Source organism: Nematostella vectensis, chromosome 8, assembly GCF_932526225.1.
Source record: "Nematostella vectensis chromosome 8, jaNemVect1.1, whole genome shotgun sequence".
Lineage (NCBI taxonomy): Eukaryota > Metazoa > Cnidaria > Anthozoa > Actiniaria > Edwardsiidae > Nematostella > Nematostella vectensis.
Window position 1 is genome coordinate 5,852,992 of NC_064041.1, and position 22,698 is coordinate 5,875,689.

Below are 22,698 nucleotides of genomic sequence, written 5' to 3' on the forward strand. Positions count from 1 at the left end.
CTATTTACACATTCATAAAATGCGTCTAACAGTTTATTTTAATAGAAAAAGGAGACCTAATTTGTTTTTAATTCACGATTTTTATTGAGTGTTCTAATGAACAAGTATGGATACTGAAACCTATTAATACCATTTGGAATTCTAATACTTGTTATTGCGAAAAGAGGGTATATTTCTCTCTTTTTTCCCCAACACACGATGACATAAATTTCCTAGATAGACTCTGTTTCAAGAACATTATGCGTAGCGGTGCGGCGCTACATTTCAAGTCGTGTGGGAACGAAACCACCTGCTGTTTGGACAGCTTTGAATGCAATGACTCATAGGTGATACTTGACTCATTTTGATACATGGCTTAGTCGTGTCCCATGGAAATTATTTTCAGTTACAGCTAATTCATCATGCTATACAAACATTTTTATTTTATTTTATGATAGCCCCCGTGCAGTAAAGAAAGCCCTTGCCTTTATTAGGCTGTGTTTTACTATATGTTTTACTTTATAAATATATCTATAGCTACTTCGTCAGGGCTGTGTAAGGAAGGGTGTTTCATAGGGACGATTTGCGCGAGTGTGTTGACTGTAAAATAGCCGTAAAAATTTTTTTAGCCCGCTCAAAATTTGCTTGCTGTTTTGAGTGAAAAAAGACTAAACTAATTTAGCTGCCAGTAGCCATCAGAAAAGCGATCTCAATCAATTTGGGCTTCCTGTAGAACAACGCCATCTTGGAAATAAAATCTTCGTTCCCTCCCCCCATTCATGTGTTCGCTCTCCAGCTTCGATTTGGCAGAAGTTGTCTGTGTCTACCAAGATTTGGGCTACCTTTGGCAGACAGCGATACAAAAGCGGCCATGATTTTTCGCATGTATCCTGTGTTTACGATAACTATTGAAAGAAAAGATTTAATTTAAACCGCGAATACGATGGCGAAAACAAATAATTATTTGGTATGACGACTTATTATCCGATGTTTTACCGGTTTTGCTTATTATGGCTTTCGAAGTTTGTCAATTGACCAGTGCCGGGGGAAGGGAAGGTGAGAGGGGGGGGGGGGGGGGGGGCATTATTTTTCTGAGCAGATGTTTCTTTATATATTAAAGTTATTTTTTTTAACCAATGGGTTTCAAGCGGTATAAAGGCAACCGACAACGAATTTGTTGAACAGTTTAAAATCCCCGCGTTCTTATAAATAGGATTTTGAACCACCAAACACCCCTCCCCCCTGAAACCACAAACCACTCCTCCCCCTGGAACCACTACCCAACCCTCCCCCCAATCCCTCCCCACTTATGGGACCACTCTGCCGCCCCTGAATTTATGATAAAACAACTAAAAGAATAAGCAATTTACTTGAAGCGGATAATCAAACTAGCCCCTCAATTAGCCCAACCCAATTGCCTGATGTATTAAAATACAGTTGAGCGAAATAACCTTTTATCAAGGGCAGACAAGCCAACCAAATTCCTAAAATGGCGGATAAACAATAAGCATTTAGTAGATCTTTGTGTTATTTGATGAGATGAATTAAGGGAAATGTAAAAACACTTTGAATAATCTCATTCGCCTGTCCCATATTTGCCTGTATTCGATACCTGGCTTGCCGTATTTTATATTCTGGTTTTATTTTTTCTACAGCAATGTCCAGTCCAGAGCTTCTATAAATGCAAATCATTGCACCCGAAATAAGACAAAATTTATTGCTACATGATTTTAAACAATAGGCAAACACATTCATGGAGGAGACACTGGGAGAAGCAGGACATTATTATTTTGTATAGTAAACTAAATTTTAACACATGTACAGTAATCATTAATCATTTCAATAGCTATTTTAATGGCCACCATTCAAATACAAATAGCTTACTGTGACAGAAATACAGCTCGGGGTGGGCACAGGGATTGTGCCCATTCCCACTCAAATGCCAAAAATCAGTCTTTTTTAAATATATTTTTTTCCTAAATATCTATGACTGTACGTTCTCTCCCTAACTAATCAGATTGCCTGATGGTTATCAGACCTCCAATTTTTTTTTTTTGCCTAATGAAGAAAGGTTGGTATGTTAGCAAAAATTCTTACATACAGTGGTACCTCCAATAAGCAGCACCCTCAAGGCCAAACAAAGATGGTACTAAATGGAGCTTGGTGACATAAAAGAAGTATTTAAATGCTGATTCGTTTTGGAAAAACTAGTTTTTTTGAGTCTTTGAATAGTGGCTGCTAAATAGAGGCTGATCAATTGCTAGGTGGCTGAGGTACCACTGTGTTTTCAAAGAAACCCAAGTCAATATTCCAATTAAAAAGTGCACATCATTGTTTTTATTATATACATTCTGTGGCTTTTCAAATTCTCATCCATTTAAATGTACCTTAAAATAAATAGCTGTCTAAAGTTCAGTGTCAATATTGTTGGGGGAAAGCTGACGAGGCACTGACCCGTCAAAACTGTTTGTACACTATTACGAGAGTTGTGTAGTAGTTCACAAACATTTCCTTTGTCTTGTAGGCAACCGAACGTAGGAGAGCCCTTAGATTGAAATTGCCGGTTGAAGCAACACATCATGGGTAGGGCAAGAATTTACTACAAATAGCAGACTGGAATTGTATCTCTTGTGTATCTTTCTTTATCTTGTATTCAAAAGAGTGTAGCAGTGACAGCAATAATGGCTGATGTTGAGTCTGTCTTGCTACAATCTGTATCTACATGTCTTGCTACAGTTTGTATCTATATATGTCTTGCTACAGTCTGTATCTATATGTCTTGCTACAGTTTGTATCTACGTATGTCTTGCTTCAGTCTGTATCTATATATGTCTTGCTACTATCTATATATGTCTTGCTACATTCTGTATCTATGTATTTCTTGCTACATACTGTATCTATATATGTCTTGCTTTAGTCTGTATCTATATGTCTTGCTACAGTTTGTATCTATATATGTCTTGCTACAGTCTGTATCTACGTATGTCTTGCTTCAGTCTGTATCTATATATGTCTTGCTTCAGTCTGTATCTATATATGTCTTGCTACTATCTATATATGTCTTGCTACATTCTGTATCTCTATATGTCTTGCTACAGTCAGTATCTATATATGCCTTGCTACAATATGTATCTTTAGTCTTGCTTCTGTCTGTATTTATGTATGTCTTGCTACATTCTGTATCTACATATGTCTTGCTACAGTCTGTTTCTATTGATGTCTTGCTACCAGGGGCGGATCTGGGTGGGGGGGGGGGGCAAGCAGGCCCCGGTCCCCCCCCCATTTTCAGACACTTGGCTTAAAAATAACAAGAAATATGAGGAAATATATGAAAGAACAATAAGTCTAGCCCCCCCCCCCCCCCCGATTCCTTGAAACTTTTGCCCTGCTCTTTTTTTTAAACTTCTGGATCCGCCCCTGGCTACAATCTATATCTTGGTGAATGTATACCCTGCACTGACACTTTTTTGCTACTACTAACTTCAAAAACACCAGGTCTAGACTCAACAAATGTCAAACCTTCCTTTTCTAAATACCCACGTACTGCAGGTAAGAGTCTCGCCTCATTACGATAGCTATTCCTACCCCACCCCGTAATCACAAGAACTGCTCTACAGCTTTCAAGGTAGCAGTCTAGAAATTGGCCCATGGCTTGGAGAGCCTCACCTACGTGAAGCCCATGGACATTTAGTGTTTTACCAGAGTTTGGTAGATCAAGATAGTAGTGGCAGTTCTCTTTAACTAGTATGCGTGATGCAGCTTTTCTGTTCGCGCTTTTGTAGGCTCTATTGAGTAAATGGCCTGTTTGGGAGAGCTTTTTGGCGAGATTGTATTTTCCTTCTGAATATGCTTTCGATGCTTTGGAGAAATATTCGTTGCGTTGGGATTTGATCCTTGAAGAGTTAGTGCGGTAGTGAGCATTTCCAGGGATCATTCTTCCTTCGAGTGAATGCTGGTCAATGCTGAAATTGTCTTTTTGAGAGCTTAGCCGGCGGCTATTTCTCAAACCATGAGTTTGACCATACGCTATGGTGGCCTTGTTTCTCCATGGAAGTAATTCCCATGCCGTGATGTTCATTTTGTTTAACAAATAGCAGTGAGCTCCATGTGTATTATGTAACCAGTTGACTTTCTTAAAGCAGGATTGTACCCTAAACAAGGGAAAAAATAGCATTTTCTTGACTTGGCTACGCTACCACGATGTAAGCCGCCATATTGATCTTGCATAATATGGGGCACTAAGCTAACCTTTGATTGGCTATCACAAAATAACCAATCAGCGTCTCCTTTATGTTACTCGCGCGTAGAACGCCTAGTATTTATCGTAATTTCACTTTTTTACATAGGCAAAAATAATTTCACGCATTAGTACGTCCATCCTTAACTCGTACATAGTGCATTTAATTATTGTTTGAAGTACTAGTAGGTTCTAGCCATTTCTGAATAATGCTCGCTTGACGTGTGCCTGTCAAGATTGGTCAGCCCCTGCCCAAACTTGGAGTCAAATGAAAAGGTATGATCTACGATACAAATGTTGATTAGGTATCAGACACCCCCGCCTATATATTTATGTTATATCTGTTCACGTTCTCCCTGGTTCATTCGTCTCCACATCGCTATTATATTCCGCTAAAATGACTTCGCTGTTTCAAGAGGCTGGTTGCTATAAAGATGATACCGTGTGTTTTTCGATCGACGCCCTTGATTCATTTCTTCTCGGAAGCTGTAAAGATCCCATCGAAATGGCCACAATGCATTGTTTGGTCAGTGTCAATTTTCTACAACAACTTTTGTTGCTAGATTTATGAAGAGCCTGACCACCTGATTTCTTTGTGCCAGTCATTGTGAATGCTTGAAACAGGGTATTCTAAAGCTGTCACTTTATTTTTTATCTGGTATCAGGCTGTACAAGATGAGGGTTCTATATTTCAGTATGGACCTAAGCAAGGTCTTAAATCATTCAGAGATGCCTTGGCTCAATTCCTGAAGGGACAGTATAAATGTAAGGTGTCAAGGTAAGAGTGTGCTATGAAAATGGTTTGGTCAACGGCTACAGGTGGTGGCAGAAAGGTCGTTGGGAAACCCCAATAAGGAATAGTCAATGTTGTTATTCTGGCTTCATGAGCCATTTATAAATACCCTGGGTACCATAGGCTTGAGCAGGAGCTTTACTCGCAGTCAGTAAAGGGCGCATATTAAATGAACGAAGCTCGAGACTCTGGTACCCAGGGTAGTTTATAAACTGAAGAAGCCTGAATTTCTGAAAGCCTGAAGGAAACCAATTAAAACTGTTTCAATGTGTTACTATTTATGTCACTTGGTACTATATGCCATTAAGGTTGTCCAGACACCAGTGAAAGTGGTTCAGTGGGGGGTGTTCCTCTGATCCCTAGACCATGACAAAGCAGTTTTGAAAAATTAAAATAGTCATCAACTTCTTGTCCATCCCCCCTCCCCCTTACTAGATCCTAGCTATGCGTTTGGCCCACTTAAGCTGCCTTTTTTTCTCCGCTTCCAGCTTCCACATTCCTTGCAATATTTCAAAAATTTTGTAATAACTATTTTAATTGTTTTATTTTTATAATTATTATTATTTTTTTTGACACTCACTCACTCACTATCCTTTAAACGTCAGTTATCCACTGGTCGCGGGTCTGACGGTGCATGATTCAATTTCAACTTCCAATGAACACGGTCTTGAGCATCATCTGGGGTCAGCCCCGCCAGCTTCAGGTCCTCACGGAGGACCTCATGCCAGTTCTTGCGGGGTCTCCCCCGTGTCCTTTTGCCTTCTATAATGAAATCCCTTATCCAGCGAATCCAAGAGGTGCTCCGCTGGACATGGCCATACCATCTAAGACGCCTCCGTCTGAGGGCAGCGTCAAGGTCTTCAATGTTGAGCCTCAGGCGGAGCTCACTTGTGCTGATGTCATTGCTAGGCTTTATGGCACACATCCAACGAATCATAGCTCTCTCGTTCCTCCGTAGTCGTGCCAGGTCGGTCTGTTTTAGAGGCCAGCACTCACTGGCATATAGCAGGGCCCCTCTGACACAACTGCTATAAATCCGACCACGTGTATGCAAGGACAGGCTCTTGGAACAGAGTATTGGTAGCAACTCCCGAAACTTGCCCCAGGCAACCCTGACCCTTGTAATTGTGGCAGCTTCACAGCCACCACCTGCAGAGATGTTATCCCCCAAGTAACAGAATGAGTCCACAACAGCAAGCTGTTGGTCGTCAACTTGAACTGTGTCCAGAGGTCTGCCATCAATAGGCCGGGCTACACCAAGACAACGACTGCACTTGAAAGAGGGGTTGGGGGTAAGCCTGCCACGTATACCACTGCACTTCTTGTGGATCCAGTGTGAGCAGCAAGTGCAAAGGATAGAGTTAGCACCTACCCCTTTCCTGCACACACCACACGGGTAGTCCCCAGAGTCTTTAAGGGTTTCAAGATTTGGCCCAGAGACCATAACCTTCGTCTTTTTCATGTTCACACGGAGGCCTTTAGACTCCATTCCAGTCTTCCACAACATCAATTTCTGCTGTAGATTTTCCAGAGAGTCAGAGGCGATAACCAGATCATCGGCGTAGAGCAGCTCCCAGGGACAACCTCTGCGTAGATCACAAGACAGGGCTTCCAGAACAATGATGAACAGGAGTGGGCTCAAAACTGATCCCTGATGTACACCGACTTGAACATTGAAATTATCACTGTAGGAGTTGTCAACTCTAACCCTACTTGACGCATTGGAATACATGGCTTTTACTGTTGAAACTAGCCACTCTGGGACACTTAGCCGCCGCATTGCCCACCACAGTACTTCACGCGGGACACAATCAAAGGCCTTTTCAAGATCTACAAAGCCCAGATAGAGATGTTTTCCTTTTTCCAGGTGTTTTTCTTGCAACTGACGTAAAATGAAAATGGCATCGTTCGTCCCCTTGCCATGCACAAAGCCAAATTGCATCTCGTCAATTTCCACCAAACTACGGATGATCTTCTCCAACACCCTCTCAATTACCTTGAGACAGTGTTCTGTTAGTTTCAATCCCCGGTAGCTACCCCTGTCTAAAGCATCACCTTTGCCCTTATAAAGATTGATTATATAACTCAGATTCCAGTCATCTGGGATCGACTTCTCAGCAATGATTGCATTTGCGATATCACAGAGCAATGGGCAACTGATCTCAGCTGAAGCTTTCAACATTTCGGCAACAATACCAGAGGGACCTGGTGCTTTGCACTGCTTCATCTTACTGACTGCCTCTGCAACCATCCCAGTAGTAATAAGGATGGGGGGACCATAAACTGGTTCTGCTAATGGCAGGTCATCAACAGACCAGGGAAACTCTATATTCAATAATCGCTCATAATGATCTTTCCAAGCTTTAGCTTTAGCCTCAGTGCTGAGGGCTAGGTTTCCATGGTCATCCCTAATACAGCAGTCTCCTACAACATCTTTGTTTTCCTTTTTCATCTGCTTTGCAATCCGAAATATGTCCTCTTCACCTTTCTCAACATTTGCGAACGTATCCACCTCAGCCTGCTTCTTCGCTGCGTATACTGCCTTCTTAGCCACCCGTTTAGCCTTATGATATTCCTCTTTACTACCACGTCCACTCTTCCAAGCTTTCCATGTGCGCCTTTTCTCATTTATAGCAGAACTGACAGACTCATCCCACCACCAGGTTTGCTTTCTCCAGTGCCCTTTTTTGGTGTAACCACAAATTTTGTCACTGACTTTTGAGAGACTGTCTTTTAGGAGTAGCCATTGATCATCTACTGAAGGAAGGTGATGGTGACCTTCCACTTCAGATCTCACCTCGGATAAGAAAACACTCTTCACCTCAGGGTCTCTTAGCTTCCACACACGAAGCTTGGGGGTAAAGGAGTGTTTATGCTGCCTCCTGGGTATGATGGCGAGATCACAGACAAGCAGTTTGTGTTGGGTGGCACACTCCTCATTTGGTATTACCTTTACATTATGCACTGATTTAAAATGGCATTTCTGTGACAGAATGTAATCAACCTGGGTAGAAGCACCTCCAGATTCGTACGTGACAAGGTGGCTTTTCCTTTTCTGAAAAAAGGAGTTGCAGATGACAAAATTATTGGCTATAGAGAATTCAAGAATTCTCTCACCCTCGATATTACGCTCACCATAGCCAAAACCACCATGTACTCCATCATATGCAGAGGCCTTGCTACCGATGTGACCATTAAAGTCACCACAGACAAATAAAAGCTCAGAGTCAGCAATCTTAGAAATGGTACACTGGAGCAGATCATAAAAAGCATCCTTAGATCTATCATCTAACCCTGATTGTGGGGCATACACAGAGAGAACAGTTAATATAGAGGCCCCGACATTTATCTTGATCACACAGATTCTATCGGATACACGATTAACTTCAACAACACTCTCTACCCACTTTTCAGCCAGAAGGAAACCAACACCACCAGTTCCCTTCTCATTACCCATCCAAAAGAACTTGAACTTTGAATCTTTACCAGAAATCATACGGGCCGAGCCACCCCTCCACCTAGTCTCTTGCAGACAACAAAGATCAACCTTTCTTCTTGTGATGGTCTCTACTACCTCACCACTTCTTCCTTTCATAGTACCAACATTTAACGTTGCTAATCGAAACATTAGGCGTGGTCGCTTGATGTCGATCTGGCGGTGCCCACGCCTGACACCCACCCTACCGTTGACGACACCCCTATTGCTAGGGGTCCCGTGCTCACTTAAACTATTTGAAACAACAACCATGACTAACTATTTGAACTCTTTTTAATTTTTTTTTCATTGTAGATCCGCCAAACTTAGTTTTGATCATACATTGAAAATCATATTTTAACCATTTTTCTCTGATTCCTTCAATTCTTTTGCTAAATTATCAAGATTTAAATTTCCTTTCTACAACAATGTAAAACCCTAACCATTAAGTCATTGAGCTTCTGTTCTTCACAAATCTATCTCCTCTTTCAGTGCCAATTTGGTGGGGACTGGTGGTTTCACGTATGGCCTAACACTTGTTTGTAATGTGCTGCTGCAGCATGGAGACCCCATCTTTATTGAAGAGCCTATATCACCCAAGGCTTTGGATATCTTCAAATGCTTAGGGTACAACATTATTCCAGGTATTTGTCATGATGATTCAAAAAATAAATTGTATTCTTCTGAATTTGGTCACCCTAGGAATTTATACATATGACAGGTCATTTTGCTGATTCAATTTTGACCCAAAAACTCAGCAAAAGAAGCACTCTGACAGCGTTTTTTATAGCTTTGTCTGTAAACTCCAATTTGTACGCCATCTTAGATCAGCTGTGGCCCGCCAGTCTGTGGCATTTTGGATGCTAGCACAACTTGAAAACGGTCTATTGCTCAATGCATGACAAAGAAAGTGGTGTGATATCACAGACTTTGATTCTCATTCTCATAGCTTTTTTGCATGTTGATTCCAGTATTTCAAAGGGGCACACTGATACATTGTTCAATTGATAAAAGACCTTGCTCCTGTTTCAGTTTATGTTATTGTGCTATGTGTTGTATAATGCAACCAAATCCTGCCAAAAAAGGTTTGGTGTTTGACAAAAAGATTTGCTAAACAGGCTTCAGGATAACAAGTAAAAGTATTTGATGTTAGTTGATGCTTGCCCTCCATACCAACTGGCATCATTTTGTAATACTTGAAGTCCCTGTTGATGAAGATGGTCTGAACGTCACTCATCTGGATGACCTAGTGAACAGTTTCTCTGGTCATAAACGGCAGCCTACAGCAGCAAGGCCTTACTGGGGAGCAGTATATGTCACCCCAAACTTTCATGACCCCACAGGGGCCTCCCTGTCAACAGGTTGGTAAAACACAGTGAGCAGTGTTGAAGGGGCACTATCACGGTAAGGAGTGATTTTAGTGTCACTTAGGCAATCTAAAAAATAGTCAAAATTATGCGGAATATTTAAAATAACTATCCAGGTTTATTAAATGACCTTAGGCCTTTCAGATAAATGCAATATTCTGGTTTGAACGCCTCACATCGAGCGGATGGAAATGGATTGAAAATAGTACTTTTAGGTTTCGGAACAGGCTGTACCTTTACTCAAACCTTGAAAGTGCATAAAAACCAACTAGATACTTCACATATTAAAATTTCTTTTACGGAGAATTCGTAGTGATCAGCAAGATTTCACATTGTTTTGTTACACACTTTTTCATATTCTATTAAACCTTCTTAGAACAAGCGTGTGAGTACCCCTTCAAGGCTGTTTTAGTTTGTCTGGCGGCCTTTCCTTAGCTATTGCACGTACAGCAATTACATACAAAGCTGAGGTCCCTCCTTGAGTAGGAAATGAGTGTCATTCATTTAATATTGTGTTTTTGCAATAGAATTCAAATTCTCCATCAGGTTTCATGGACCACCAGGAGAAAGACTTAAATCCTTGCATTTTTACAATGGAAACGTTTTGAGCCCTTCTGCCAGGGACACTTTTTATGCCCCAACCAACTAGTTGCCTGGTGGTTTAGGGAGGTGGGGAGGCTAAAAAACACCCTGAACTAAAAGGGCTGTTTCCTGCTAGCAGAGACCACTTTTCTTTGCATTTCACTGAGCCCAGCAGCATAAAAAGAAAAGAGGCCTCTGCCACCAGGAAAAAAGGCCTAAAGGGACAGAAATTGAATAGAAAATATTGAGAAAAACTATGAGCTAGGGAAGAAATATACCTATCCCTATGGCAAAATGGTGACTACATAAATGTGACGACTCACGCGAAAACATACCTTAGGTTTTTCCACAAGTTTGGCCAAACTCGCGCCCGTTTTGAGGAACGTTCGCGCCCTTCTCGCAGAATGCTCGCGCTTTTCTCACAGAACGCTCGCGCCTTAACAACTGAAAGCTCGCGCCTATCTCGCGGAACGCTTGCACCTCAACAACGGAAAGCCTTGCGACTTGCTAAACACAACTCACGGGTTATAATGTCCAAACAATCCTGTCCCCCCAAAAAAATGTCCCCCTGCCCCCCCCCCCCAAGAAAAAGTAAATAAATGGATAAATAAACCACCTAGACCCTCCCCCTAGATTCACTACTGATACTGATAGCAAGATTGTTTTATGTATTAGTTTGAATCGAATAAGCTTTTTGTTTTCTAATAGAAAGATGTGAAAAGCTGGTGAACATTGCAGAGAGGCATAATCTGCTGATAATATCCAATGATGTGTATGCCTTCTTGGCTTACAAGGAGAGGACCCCACCCTTTGGCCCCCCTCCACTCAGGCTTTTCAGCTACGATTCAAGGTACTACCTACCCCACACAAAAGACAATAATTATTATTAATAATTATTTTGATAGGTGAAGGCAGGACGTTGAATGTACAATGTTAAGGAAAATCAGAAAAGTCCATTTAATAAATAATGTGCAAACATTGGTCATAATTTTTCATATTTTTCAATCTTTTTCACAAGATATGTCTGCTTTTAGGGATTTTTCATTAAAAGGGAGATTTTTAATCAGAGCATTCCCCTCAGTGTAAAAGAAGAAATCCCCCCTCCTAACAACTCACCAGGACTTCAGTAGGACTTATCACATAGTCTTAATATTATCGCAACATGACATTTGAGGTCAAAGATGAAGCAATAGGCATCTATCCCATTGCTTTATTGGATAACAATTTTTCTACTTTTCTTTGTAGCCAAGGTGACGAGGATGACAAGGCTGGTCATGTGATCTCACTTGGATCTTTCTCCACGATATTTGCCCCAGGGCTGAGGTTGGGTTGGATTGAGGCTCCACAAAACATAATTCAGACATTGATTGACAGGTAATAAAATCATGATTTCGAAGATCCTATCTAGATTTCTGAAGACTTAGAGATTTTGTCAGTACAATTCCTATGATTGGCTACATTAGATTTTGAGTGTGGCCATCATAAATTTTGACCCCTAAAAGATAGAAAAAGGGCGTGGTCTCTAGATGTTAGACCCTAAGTGTGATTTATAAGGTAAATTTAAAAGTTTAGTAATATTCCATGCATTCCCTTTGTCATGACAATTTGAAAGGCAGATTTCATTTATTTATTGTTAGTTTTCAAAAAAGGGAATCTTACAAGATTTGACAGGTTTGATTACAGGGGTGGATCAGGAAGTTTAAAAAAGTGGGGGCGGGCAGAAGCAAATGTTTCAAGAAAGGGGGGTACTTATTGTTCTTCCGTATTTTTCCTTATATTCATGTTATTTTAAAGGCAAATGTCTGAAAATAGGGGGGGGGGGCAGGACCTGCTCAGCCAACCCCTAGATTTGCCCCTGGATTACTATCATATTGAAGGAGACCCTTCGGGGTAGCAGATTCACCTGTAAAAACGTTTACACTGTAATAGCATTTTACTTTTTTCTATGTGTTACCTCTTGCAGCCCATTTATCAAGTACACCGGTGCCCCACAGCATTACATGTCGGCCATTATAGAAAGTGCCCTTGATCTTGGCAGTTTAGAAGGACCCTTCGCATCTCTTCGAGTCACCTATCATGTGAGTCATATATTGACATGAACATTCATAAGGTTGACCGGTTGTTGTAAGGGACCTTACGCAAGAACGGCGCTCACGCTCACGGATATTCAAAACGACCGTTGGCGTCCGTGACGTTGAACGTGGAAATTAACGCCTGCGTTCAACGTGAAAATAGGATAGTGCTGTTCTAAAAAAGAATAGTAAGCATAGTGCCGTTCTGGGAAAAGAATAGTATTTGGAGATTCCTTAATAAGGATTAAATCACTTTTTGGCCACCAAGGGGGGTGGGGTGCCGCTTGTTCACGTGCCTGAGTGAAGCAAAAACGTTCGAGTTTATGTACAAAACTAAAAATATTTCAAATTGCTTTATGTGGGAGAATATTGTATTTGTCAACAGATTATAAAACATGGGCGGATATTTTTTTCCTTTTCCCGTAATTTAAGCACAGTAGGTTGGAGTTTGTTTGCAACTTCTGGAAATTTTGCTCATTTTATGATAAAGCTAAAAGCCAAATACCCTAGTTAAAAGGACTAGGGATGCAATAATTTTGTTAAAAAAAGATACAAGACGACCTGTTAACTTCAGCTTGTGAAGCCATACTTTTGCGCTCGAATCTCACAGGATCCCGATTATTTGATAATGGCCACAATCTCAACTGCTTGCAATGTTCCCGAAATAAACCTCTTTCAGACTATCTTGTATCAGGTGCAAACACAGGGGTGTGCGCACACACCCTCAGCCGATCATGTGCATGCTGTGTACGTGCTGTGTATGAATATATGTTAACTGTATTTCTAAAATGTATCTTTGTCTTCTCAGTCTCGCATGAACTGCCTGTGTAAAGCGCTAAAGGAGCATATCCCGAGGGCAAACTTTACTCAGCCCAAGGTGAGGTGTGCTTACCACATATAAAGATTACTCAGCCCAAGGTGAGCTGTGTTTACCACATATAAAGTAATTCACTTAGTATTTTTGGTCCAGTCACCATGACCTGACCATAAGTTAAGGAGAAAAGAGAATTATTTGGGCATGTATTGTATGATTTTGCGTTCAAATACATTAACCCTTTCGCAGCTCCTTACTGAACTCGGTGGGCAAACCTAAACCCTATTTAAAAAAGCAACTTGCAGAGGTTACTTTTTAAATGCTGCCATTAACGTGTCTGCCTTTTTGTGTGTGTTTTAGGGTGGACTGTTTGTATGGGCTAAACTCCCCCAAAACATAAACACAAAAGGTGTGTATATGGGTAGAATGGGGGGGGGGGGGAGTATATCAAGGGCGGATCCTAGTTTTTTGTGGAGGGGGTGGGGGTACCCCTCCCTGTGGATCCGCCAATGTATCTTTTTATAATTATTTATAATTATTAATATTATCTTATCTTGTGAATGTAGTCAGTAAAGCCCTGGTAACTCAAACATTCAGTTCGAGTTCGATTTCGAGTTACCCGCAGGTAGAAATGAGTCACACATTATTATCTGGGAGCTTGAACTCAGTTTAAATTATATGGGGAGCTCGACTTATCTGAGTTAGGGATTTTTAAATTCGATGTTTTTTTTGTGACACTACAAGGTTTCATTTTGGTAATTCCGTTAGATGGATAATTTCAGAACGCGATAAAATTGATAAAATTGTTATTTAAAAATAATTTATTTCTGTTTTCTTAATTTTTCGCTCTTTCTTTCTTTTTAGAACTTTTATTAGCTTGCAAAAGCAAATTCAAAGTGGACTTTGAGCCTGGGCGTGTGTAAGTACATTTCACTTGTTTTACTTGTTTCACTTGTTTCATTCGTTTTACTTGTTTTATTTGTTTTCCTTGTTTCACTTGTTTTACCTGTTTCAATTGTTTTACTTGTTTCACTTATTTGTTTGGTCCTTTAAGGGGACCCCGCGACGTCAACATTTTTCGATTCTTAAATGACGATACTATTTCGCGAAACTATTTTCGCGATTTCACTATTTTAGTTAAAACCAGATCTCTTTATTTGCGTGGAAAAATGGGTTCACGGGTTTTTTCCACGTTTAGAAATAAAGCTTATTAAGCCTGATTTTCACCTTTCTCTAACTTGTAAAGCCTGATTTTCACCGTGCTCTAACTTGTAAAGCTTGATTTTCACCTTTCTCTAACTTGTAAAGCTTGATTTTCACCTTGCTCTAGCTTCTATAGCCCGGTTTTTACTTTGCTCTTTAGCTTCAAAAGCTTGATTTTTACCTTGCTCTAGCTTCTAAAGCCTTGTTTTCACATTGATCTAACTTCTAAAGCTTGATTTTCAACTTGCTCTAGCTTCTAAAGCCTTGTTTTCACATTGATCTAACTTCTAAAGCTTGATTTTCAACTTGCTCTAGCTTCTAAAGGCTTGTTTTCACATTGATCTAACTTCTAAAGCCTGATTTTCACCGTGCTCTAGCTTCTCGGCCGGTGGTGACTGGAACAACTACTTGCGACTGAGCCTGTCGCATTATGGCGAGGAGAGCCTGGTGAAGGGCGTAAGGAGAATATCTGAAGCGCTCATGGAAATCACGTGATCGACGCAAAGTCCCGGATATAAAATCATACCATCAACTACCTGTTAAACGCAGGGTGACAGGTGACAGAGCTAAGCCTGGGGCAGAATAGATTTTTAGGCTAAATTCCGATAATAAAACCACTAAATCCGTTCCCGGAAACGTTCGGTTAGCGCGTCGTCGTATGTTCTCTCGCTACGGGGTAGTAGCTCAGATTACGCAACGTTAAACGGAGAGCGTGTCGCAAAACAAAGCACATTTCAGCTAATTAGAGAGGAGTCCGTGGTTTATCAGAATTCAGTCTAGGGAATTGTATTTCTCCTACCCTTGCCATGTCCATATTTACAAAAAAAAAAAAAAGACTTTTAAAGTCATTATTAACACAGGAAGCCCCACTAGTTTGAATATTTATCCGCCCTCCCAAGTAGGTTTTTTTTTTTTTTTTTTTGCAGTCGGCTTCGACGAAAGCATGTTTAATGTAATCCGTTCCTTGGAAATTAAGAGTAGTTAGATTTAGTAATGGTCTCTACGCTTGAATTGTTTTGTGCAGGATTTTATTATTATTTTTTTCACATCTTTGTTTACATGTATTCAAGGGTTCTTCAATATGAATATGAATATGAATAGCTTTGTGGTTATTTCTTTAATAAATTGCTCTGTAATGGATAGGAAATCCATCTTTGCACAAACGAAAGCCTTTTTTTTTATTTTCAAGTTTTCTCTCATGACTGTTTGCATAAGCAGTATCCGTCTGATTATTTTTTGTCACACACTTTTTGATGACCTAAGAAATGTTCAGGAGACATGGTCTAAAAAAGGGCCAATCACGCCGCCATTTCATGCTCCCGCTCAATTCCACACAAAGCATCCTGCATTTTCATCGGCTAATTTAGGCGAGTTACCAAGATATTTTCAATCAAATATCCTCAATAACATTTCAGACTTCATTCGTAGATTGTTGTTTTTTTACGCAAGTTTCCTTGCGTAAAATCCGTTGTATTTTCAGTGGCAATTAATAACAAAGGAGTGGTTCATCGACATTCTTTAAGAGCAAGGATGTTATATTCGGGTGAAGAGGAGCAATTTTTTTGTACCCACTGGTGGTTTCTTTTAAGAATGACATCGTTCAACTTCACCCGAATTAACTTCAACTTTCAACGGATTTCTGAGAACTTTGGGGCGTGGACTATTTTTTTTCACAAGCCGTATTTATAGTATATATCGCAAAGTTCATGCATTAAAGCAATTGCTGGGAAATGTTTTTTTAGGGTGGGGGGAGGGGTACAAAGTTGTTATTACAAGTTGAAGCTCCCTCTCCCTTTTGTTCGCCGTGATATTAGTCAATGAGGGCGCTGCTTATAAGATTCATTAGTATTGCCATTCTGCGCATCCTTATTTGGGTCTTTACCGCTGACCAACTGATCCCAGTCAGGGTAAAACTCTTCCTTCATTCTCTGTGCATGCGCCAGGAGATTCGGCATTTTATCTCGGATGGCTTTTTCCTGAGGACTCCCCTGCGCTGTCCATAATATATTCGCCACCAGACCAAATATGGCAGCGTCTGTCACGCAAGGCTTGTCACCTAACAGGAATTTCTTAGAGCCCAGGAATCCTGACAGCGCGGCCAGGTCTCTCTCCCCCAGATTGTAGATCTCGTCTTCGGTGTGGCGGCCAATACCGTGGCCGTTCATGTTTCCTCCCACTGTGCGCTTAAATTTCCAGAAGCCGAGGTGTCTCATTAGCGCGGGAAAAGAGTGCAGCATGTTGTCACGGAACGTGGGCGCGTTTGGGCTGAAGAATCGAAAGTGGAGGAATGTCCTGTTGAGATAGATAGTTATTGATTAGCTCTCACCATAGCAACAAAGTTTATGTTTTTGAAACAATCATGTTCACTTGTTATGTAACCTGAGAAGCGAGCGTTTGTGTGGAGTTCCAGCAAATTAAGTCCGAAGATTTTTTTTTCTTCGAATCTCCAAAGTAACGTATGGTTTGCAGGCTACTTGTAATACATTCCTTTTGAGGCAGAATGTAACGGATGATAAGCTAAATAAGAGCTGGCGGGAGCCCACTCGCTTATGGGCCCTATAAAGAAACTGCTTATTATAAACAGAAAAAACATACTTGATCGTTATAATAAAATAAGCCAATTTAACACTACCTGGCAGTATTCGATTTTCTTGCAAACCAATAGGATGAATAATGAAAACGATGTTTGCATAAAATTCTTACGCCCTTCGTTTTGAATAAATATTGAATGGTTTCTGGGCTTTGCGATGGTTGACTTAGGGTTTCAGCTCGAATCGAAGGGCGGAAACAGTTCGGGTCCTAACCAAAAAGGGAGGCATCAGTTTACCGAATTATTTTGCAAGATGGCGGCCATAGCCTAACCGAGAGAATCACGCAAGAAAACGTTCTTTTTTTGAATAAACGTTCTTTTGCCGAATAATCGTTCTTTTGCTTAATAATATTCCTACCCATGATTTATTGCGTTTACTGTATGCTAGAGGAACCCGGAAGCCATGTTGTAAAGAGAATCAGTGCGATCATCATACAATAGTTTGTCATCATTTTGATGCTTATGCTATGAACAAGCGAATTCCTCCTGGGTGTTTAAGGTTACTCGCATACATCAAAGCCGTAAAAGAAAGGTAGCAGAAGGGTGCTAGCAGTTACGCAGAAAAAAATCGATGAAATTGGAAAGGACTGGCCTTGTGATCACATAAGTATGAGCTTATTTATCTGGGCTATTTTTTTTTCAAGGGGTAAAAAAAAAATGTACATGGTTTTGTATTGTTTGGTTTAATTAACCAGCTCTTTGCATTACAAGAAACAGCAACATTGAATTTTATTTTGGCTTTAAGGGTATAAGGCTTGTGGTAAACTATGGAAAGTCAGAATGATGCCCCTGAGGGAAAGCTCCTACTTGTGTGCAGGCCCTGTGCCTTTTATTTTCTTGCAATTACAGCCATAACATAGAAAATAAGTTCCATTGATACCTTGGATCGCTTGTACTCATACTTGTTATACAATGATTTCGAGTGGAAAATACACTGCAAAATATCCCAGGCGGCACTTTTATTTTCGCTTTACCACACTGGTAGGCCAAAATAATGCAGTATTGTTGCTGGTGTGTACCAGACTTGTAAAATTTAACAAGATTCATGAATTTCATCAGTTTACACAAGAGGGGCTTGACCAACAATTTAGTACTGAAAGTACTGAAAACTATTATTCATTGCTTAGCATCTTCAATTTCTTGTAAAAATTCATTTTTATGCTAAAGAATACAGGGTTTGTGTCCCCAAAATACCAGCCTCCTAATTCCAAATACTGTCACACTTAAAAATCTGTAGTCAACCCCCTGATGATAAAGAATTAAATATGAAATAAACTACATTTTTTGGGGGAATCAGTAAAGGCCCTGTCACACGTACGTTTTTACTCTTGCGATCTGTCTCGCAAAAAAAAAAATTGTTGCAGGTCGCATGCGCATTTTTTTGCGTATGATACCCCCTTTGCAACTTTGTTTTGCATTTCTCAAAGTCGCACGAAAAGTAGAACGCTCTTCTACTTTCTGCAACAAATTGTTTCAAGTTGCAGGAAAAACTTCACGTGTGACAGGGCGCATGCGACCTGCAACAATATTTTTACAAGTTGCAGCCTACGTGTGACAGGGCCTTAAGATAAACTTTTGAAGCAAAAAAAATATTTTAGGGTTCAGTGGAGTTGTAAAGTGTATGTGGCCACACAAGTAAACTTGCACCCAGCCTGCACTGAGACGGAGAAGGATCTCGGCGTCTGGATGTCAGACGACCTCTCTTGGACTAAGCAAGTTGACGAGGCATGTAGTAAGGCCAACAGGACGCTGGGGTTCGTTAGAAGACACTCAAGATCCATAAAGAAAACCAACATAAGAAGATCGATGTATCTCGCCCTAGTACGTCCTCACCTAGGATACGCAACACAACTGTGGGCACCGCAGACAAAGGACCTGATTAGACGAGTTGAAAGAATCCAAAGACGAGCTAGCAAGTACATGTTAGGACTCCCATTTAGATGCAGCCAAATATACAAAGAAAGACTTATTCAACTTAAATTATTGCCACTATCGTATTGGCACGAATATTTGGACATGTCATACTTTTATAAAATCATAAATGGGCTTGTCAATATTAATCCATCAATTGTTCCCAAAGTTCGCTCAGTCCGTCCTACTAGATCATCTGCAAACTCAAGCGCACCACAATTCTTCGCTCGCAAATGCAAAACTTCTGCTTTTCAAAAATCATATTTAAACCGTTGTACAAGAATATGGAACACTCTCACTAATTTGTTAAATAGTTCTAGCTACTCTGACCATGCTTCTTTCAAGCGCGCTTTATTAAATTACTACTTAAATGCTCTTTCGATAACTTACGATCCAGAGGATCCGCGCTCATGGAAATCTGTCTGCCTCACCTGCAATCGGGCCAGGGTGCTAACGCACCAAATTTCATGTTGTTTCTAATTTAGTTTTTGTGACCTTGTAACTTTTACACATTTTAAACTCGGGTCCGCCGTAATTGGCCTAGCTGTGGCGGATACCCTGCCCTTTCGTTATTGTATGTATTTATGTTCTGTTTCTCATGTATAACGTATTATGTATGTGTATTTTTTTTTCTCCGTGGGCAAAGTCAATAAATAAATAAATAAAATAAATAAATAGGTTGTTCAATTTGTGGGAGCATCTACACATTTAAGCCCACCCCCCTCTCTCTCTCTCTCTCGCTTATTTTTATATAAGTACTTATGTTTGATACATTCACAGTAATTCTCCATTTAATTTTGTATCAAGTAAAACTTTGACACTAGTGTTTTAGCTGCTGTACTTAGCTTATTACAACGCATTCGCTTCGAGTCGACAGTGCTTCCCGGGTCTATGTTTAGCGTTTAGCGAACTAAAGTGCGTGTATTTCGATATTGAATGTAGCATATTATTTTCAGGGTGTCAAACAGCTTCAAAGAAACAGTCTACTTTAGGCTGTATATTTGTACTCCCTTTCTCGCCACCATTTTGTTTCAAGTGATCGCTTGACATACAAATACCAAGGGGAAGGGAGTGGGTACTCTGCTGTGATTGGATATATTTTTTTCTTTTTTACCAAATGCCTCCAATTTTAGTTAGGACCCTGACTTGGAAAGCACCAGGGACCGGTTTGTTCAAAGACTTAGTTATAAACAATGGTTAGTGTTTAATCGGTGGATAACTTTCCTAACCCGTGGTAAGCTAATCCAGGCTTCAAAAAAGCAAACACAAATGCATTCGAACTAAACTCAAGTTCAACAAAACAAAGCACAGAAAATATAACAAAAGAGGTGTGCTTCCTTTGTGAGTTCCTCGCTAGGGTTCCATTTGAATAGTACTATGGAAAATGTAAGAATGGCGCAAGCTTATTTGATTTGTGTGTGGAAAAGATATAATCAGATAATCACAGTAAGGGCCAGTCAATTGTTTTTAATACATTTTAAAGTAGTCGACCGATGTAGTTTTAAGTGTTGTGGCCTCTGCTGAATATTTTAGTACTATCGAACATGCGCAACAATGCAATAAAACCCAGAAGGTCAACACGTTGCGCTTTTAGATGTTACCTACTTGTCGACATGCACCACCCCCCCTCTCCCCGCTTTGTAAGTTCAAAGAAGTAGCCAATTTTTCAACTAGCTTTATTTTGATAAAGTGCTGAAGAGTTTTTAGAAATTAGCCAATCTGGATTCGAGAAACATACTATTTAAATAACAAGAATTCTACTTAGCAAATCAGCGTAGCAAATAAATAATTCAGTATTTATCTTAACATAAGCAAACATCCCAACTTTGCTGGTATCACTTAAACTTTACATAAAATTTCACACTTCACAATTTTAAGTAGATGTTTCGAATTTTCTCCTAAACATTAAAGTATGTCCACCATAAGATAAGATAAGATAAAAACTTTATTTACAGAGGGTGGCACTTAATAGTGTAATACACTAGTAAACTTGTGGCCCTCAAAACTCATACATACAAATAATACAATATAATAAATATAATATATATATATATATATATATATATATATATAAAATCTCTATTTACAATACAAATTATAAAAATACTATTCCCACCCAGACCAAAAGGAGAAAAAAAAAAAAAAAAAAAAAAGATTCAATAAATAAAATAAAATATGAGTTAATTCGAAATATTAAAATGATTTAAAAGTAATTGTTCATTAAGATATTTATGACGGAGAGCGTTCTTAAAAGAGCTTATATTAGGCATTTTCTTTATGCTGGCTTCTAAATTGTTCCATTTACGGATGGCATTTACTGTAAACGTTTTCCCACCTTCGGTTTTTCTAGTATACTTTGGAGTTATAAAATTCAGTCCTGAGAAACGAGTATTTCTATTATGAAGTGTATTGTTCAGCTTAAGAGTTTCAATTAGATATTCGGGCACCATCAGTTGTAGCCTTTTAAAGAGAATAGAACACATTGAGATGTGATTGTCCAGATAGAAAGGCAGCCATTGAAGTCTATTAAACAACGGTACTGAGGGTGCTCTGGGTTCAGCGTTGAGTATTAGACGTGCAGCTCTTTTTTGTAGAGTTAGAAATCTTGACAAACAATCCTTAGTTGATGCTGTTTGCCAAACAGTCCCAGCATAGCTAAACAAAGGTTTGATCATGGCATTATAGAAATTTGTTCTTTGTTTGAGGGGTAGACAACCTTTGATCTTATTTAGTACGCCGATTCTTCCTGCAATTTTCTTGTATGTCCTTTCAGCGTGATCCGAAAAGGTCAATTTACTGTCCACATCCAGTCCAAGGAGTCTTACTGATTCCACTGATTCAAGGGTGTTTCCATTAGATGTCGAAATGGATAATTTACTGTGTCTGTGTCACTTCTTTGTTATTTGTTAATTGAAAGTACAGCGATTCATTTGCAGGAAAACTGAAAAATGATCCACGGTATTGAAGTCTGTTCTTTATTAAATTACATTTGATTTTAACCGATGGAAATGTATTCTTTGTGTCACTCGCTATTGTACAGGAGCGTATAGTGGTGGCGTTAATGGCCTTCTTTGATGCCACAAAGTTAGGAAGAAAAAAGTTGATGTATAACTATCACTCACCAGAACGTGTTTTCCTCGAGCATTACCCTGAATGCCGTGGCAACGGCCTTGTCAGCTTCGCTCAACCCTTCATCAAGGTCAACACCAAACTCCCGCGTCAAGTACTCGATACAGAACTGGGAGTCAGCTACATGTTTCCCTTTATGCTCAATCCACGGGAACTTTCCCTTGCTGGATTTCTTAAACGCCGTATTCACATCATACGGGATCTTCGCCATGCGCATCCACGTCTCTAACTTGAGACATGGAGGGGAGATATTTGGAACGGGGAGTCTGGGGTTTCGCGGGAATTGGTGTAGAATCACGGGATTCTGATCGTTTCTCTCCTCCATTTTTGTGTGCGCAGGGTTATTGTAGCTTATCCGAATGAGCTGTTGGATGTCGGCCTCGCTGTTTTATTACAGGCAAATATTGCTGACTCATAGAGACATTTTACTACCCCAAGGTCTTTACGCTCTGGTGGTTAAAAGTGCCTAAATTGCCGACTCATATTCACGTAACAATTTATTACCCCATCAAAAGTTAAGTATAGGCAATATCATGCCGAAGTTTC

At 40.0% G+C, this 22,698-nt stretch overlaps 2 protein-coding genes and 1 long non-coding RNA gene across 3 annotated transcripts; 2 read left to right on the forward strand and 1 right to left on the reverse strand.

Annotated features, from left to right (window-relative positions):
• The first annotated feature begins 4,501 nt into the window (after nt 1–4,501).
• LOC5506142 (2-aminoadipate transaminase) lies at nt 4,502–15,685 on the forward strand. The gene is made up of 11 exons (XM_001626825.3): nt 4,502–4,742; nt 4,882–4,994; nt 8,977–9,128; nt 9,687–9,845; nt 11,142–11,283; nt 11,679–11,807; nt 12,397–12,511; nt 13,314–13,382; nt 13,680–13,728; nt 14,184–14,238; nt 14,900–15,685. The coding sequence occupies exons 1-11, from the start codon at nt 4,614–4,616 to the stop codon at nt 15,015–15,017; spliced, it is 1,230 nt and encodes a 409-aa protein (XP_001626875.3). The 5' UTR covers nt 4,502–4,613; the 3' UTR covers nt 15,018–15,685.
• Nucleotides 5,015–8,429, forward strand: LOC125570105. The gene is made up of 2 exons (XR_007312466.1): nt 5,015–6,301; nt 6,532–8,429. It is a non-coding gene; the product is annotated as an uncharacterized LOC125570105 (long non-coding RNA).
• Nucleotides 15,534–22,666, reverse strand: LOC5506135 (failed axon connections homolog). Its single transcript, XM_001626810.3, has 2 exons — nt 22,146–22,666; nt 15,534–16,814 (listed from the first exon to the last, which is right to left on the reverse strand). Exons 1-2 carry the CDS (start codon nt 22,475–22,477, stop codon nt 16,337–16,339), a joined length of 810 nt encoding a protein of 269 aa, XP_001626860.1. The 5' UTR covers nt 22,478–22,666; the 3' UTR covers nt 15,534–16,336.
• Between the last annotated feature and the right edge of the window lie 32 nt (nt 22,667–22,698).

Coding starts and splice junctions, on each gene's coding strand:
- LOC5506142 (XM_001626825.3), top strand. CDS start 4,614: ATGACTTCGCTGTTTCAAGAGGCTGGTTGCTATAAAGATGATACCGTG. Junction 4,995..8,976: donor TATAAATGTAAGGTGTCAAG/GTAAGAGTGTGC, acceptor CTCCTCTTTCAG/TGCCAATTTGGTGGGGACTG. Junction 11,284..11,678: donor CTTTTCAGCTACGATTCAAG/GTACTACCTACC, acceptor TTTTCTTTGTAG/CCAAGGTGACGAGGATGACA.
- LOC5506135 (XM_001626810.3), bottom strand. CDS start 22,477: ATGGAGGAGAGAAACGATCAGAATCCCGTGATTCTACACCAATTCCCG. Junction 16,815..22,145: donor CTCGAGGAAAACACGTTCTG/GTGAGTGATAGT, acceptor CTATCTCAACAG/GACATTCCTCCACTTTCGAT.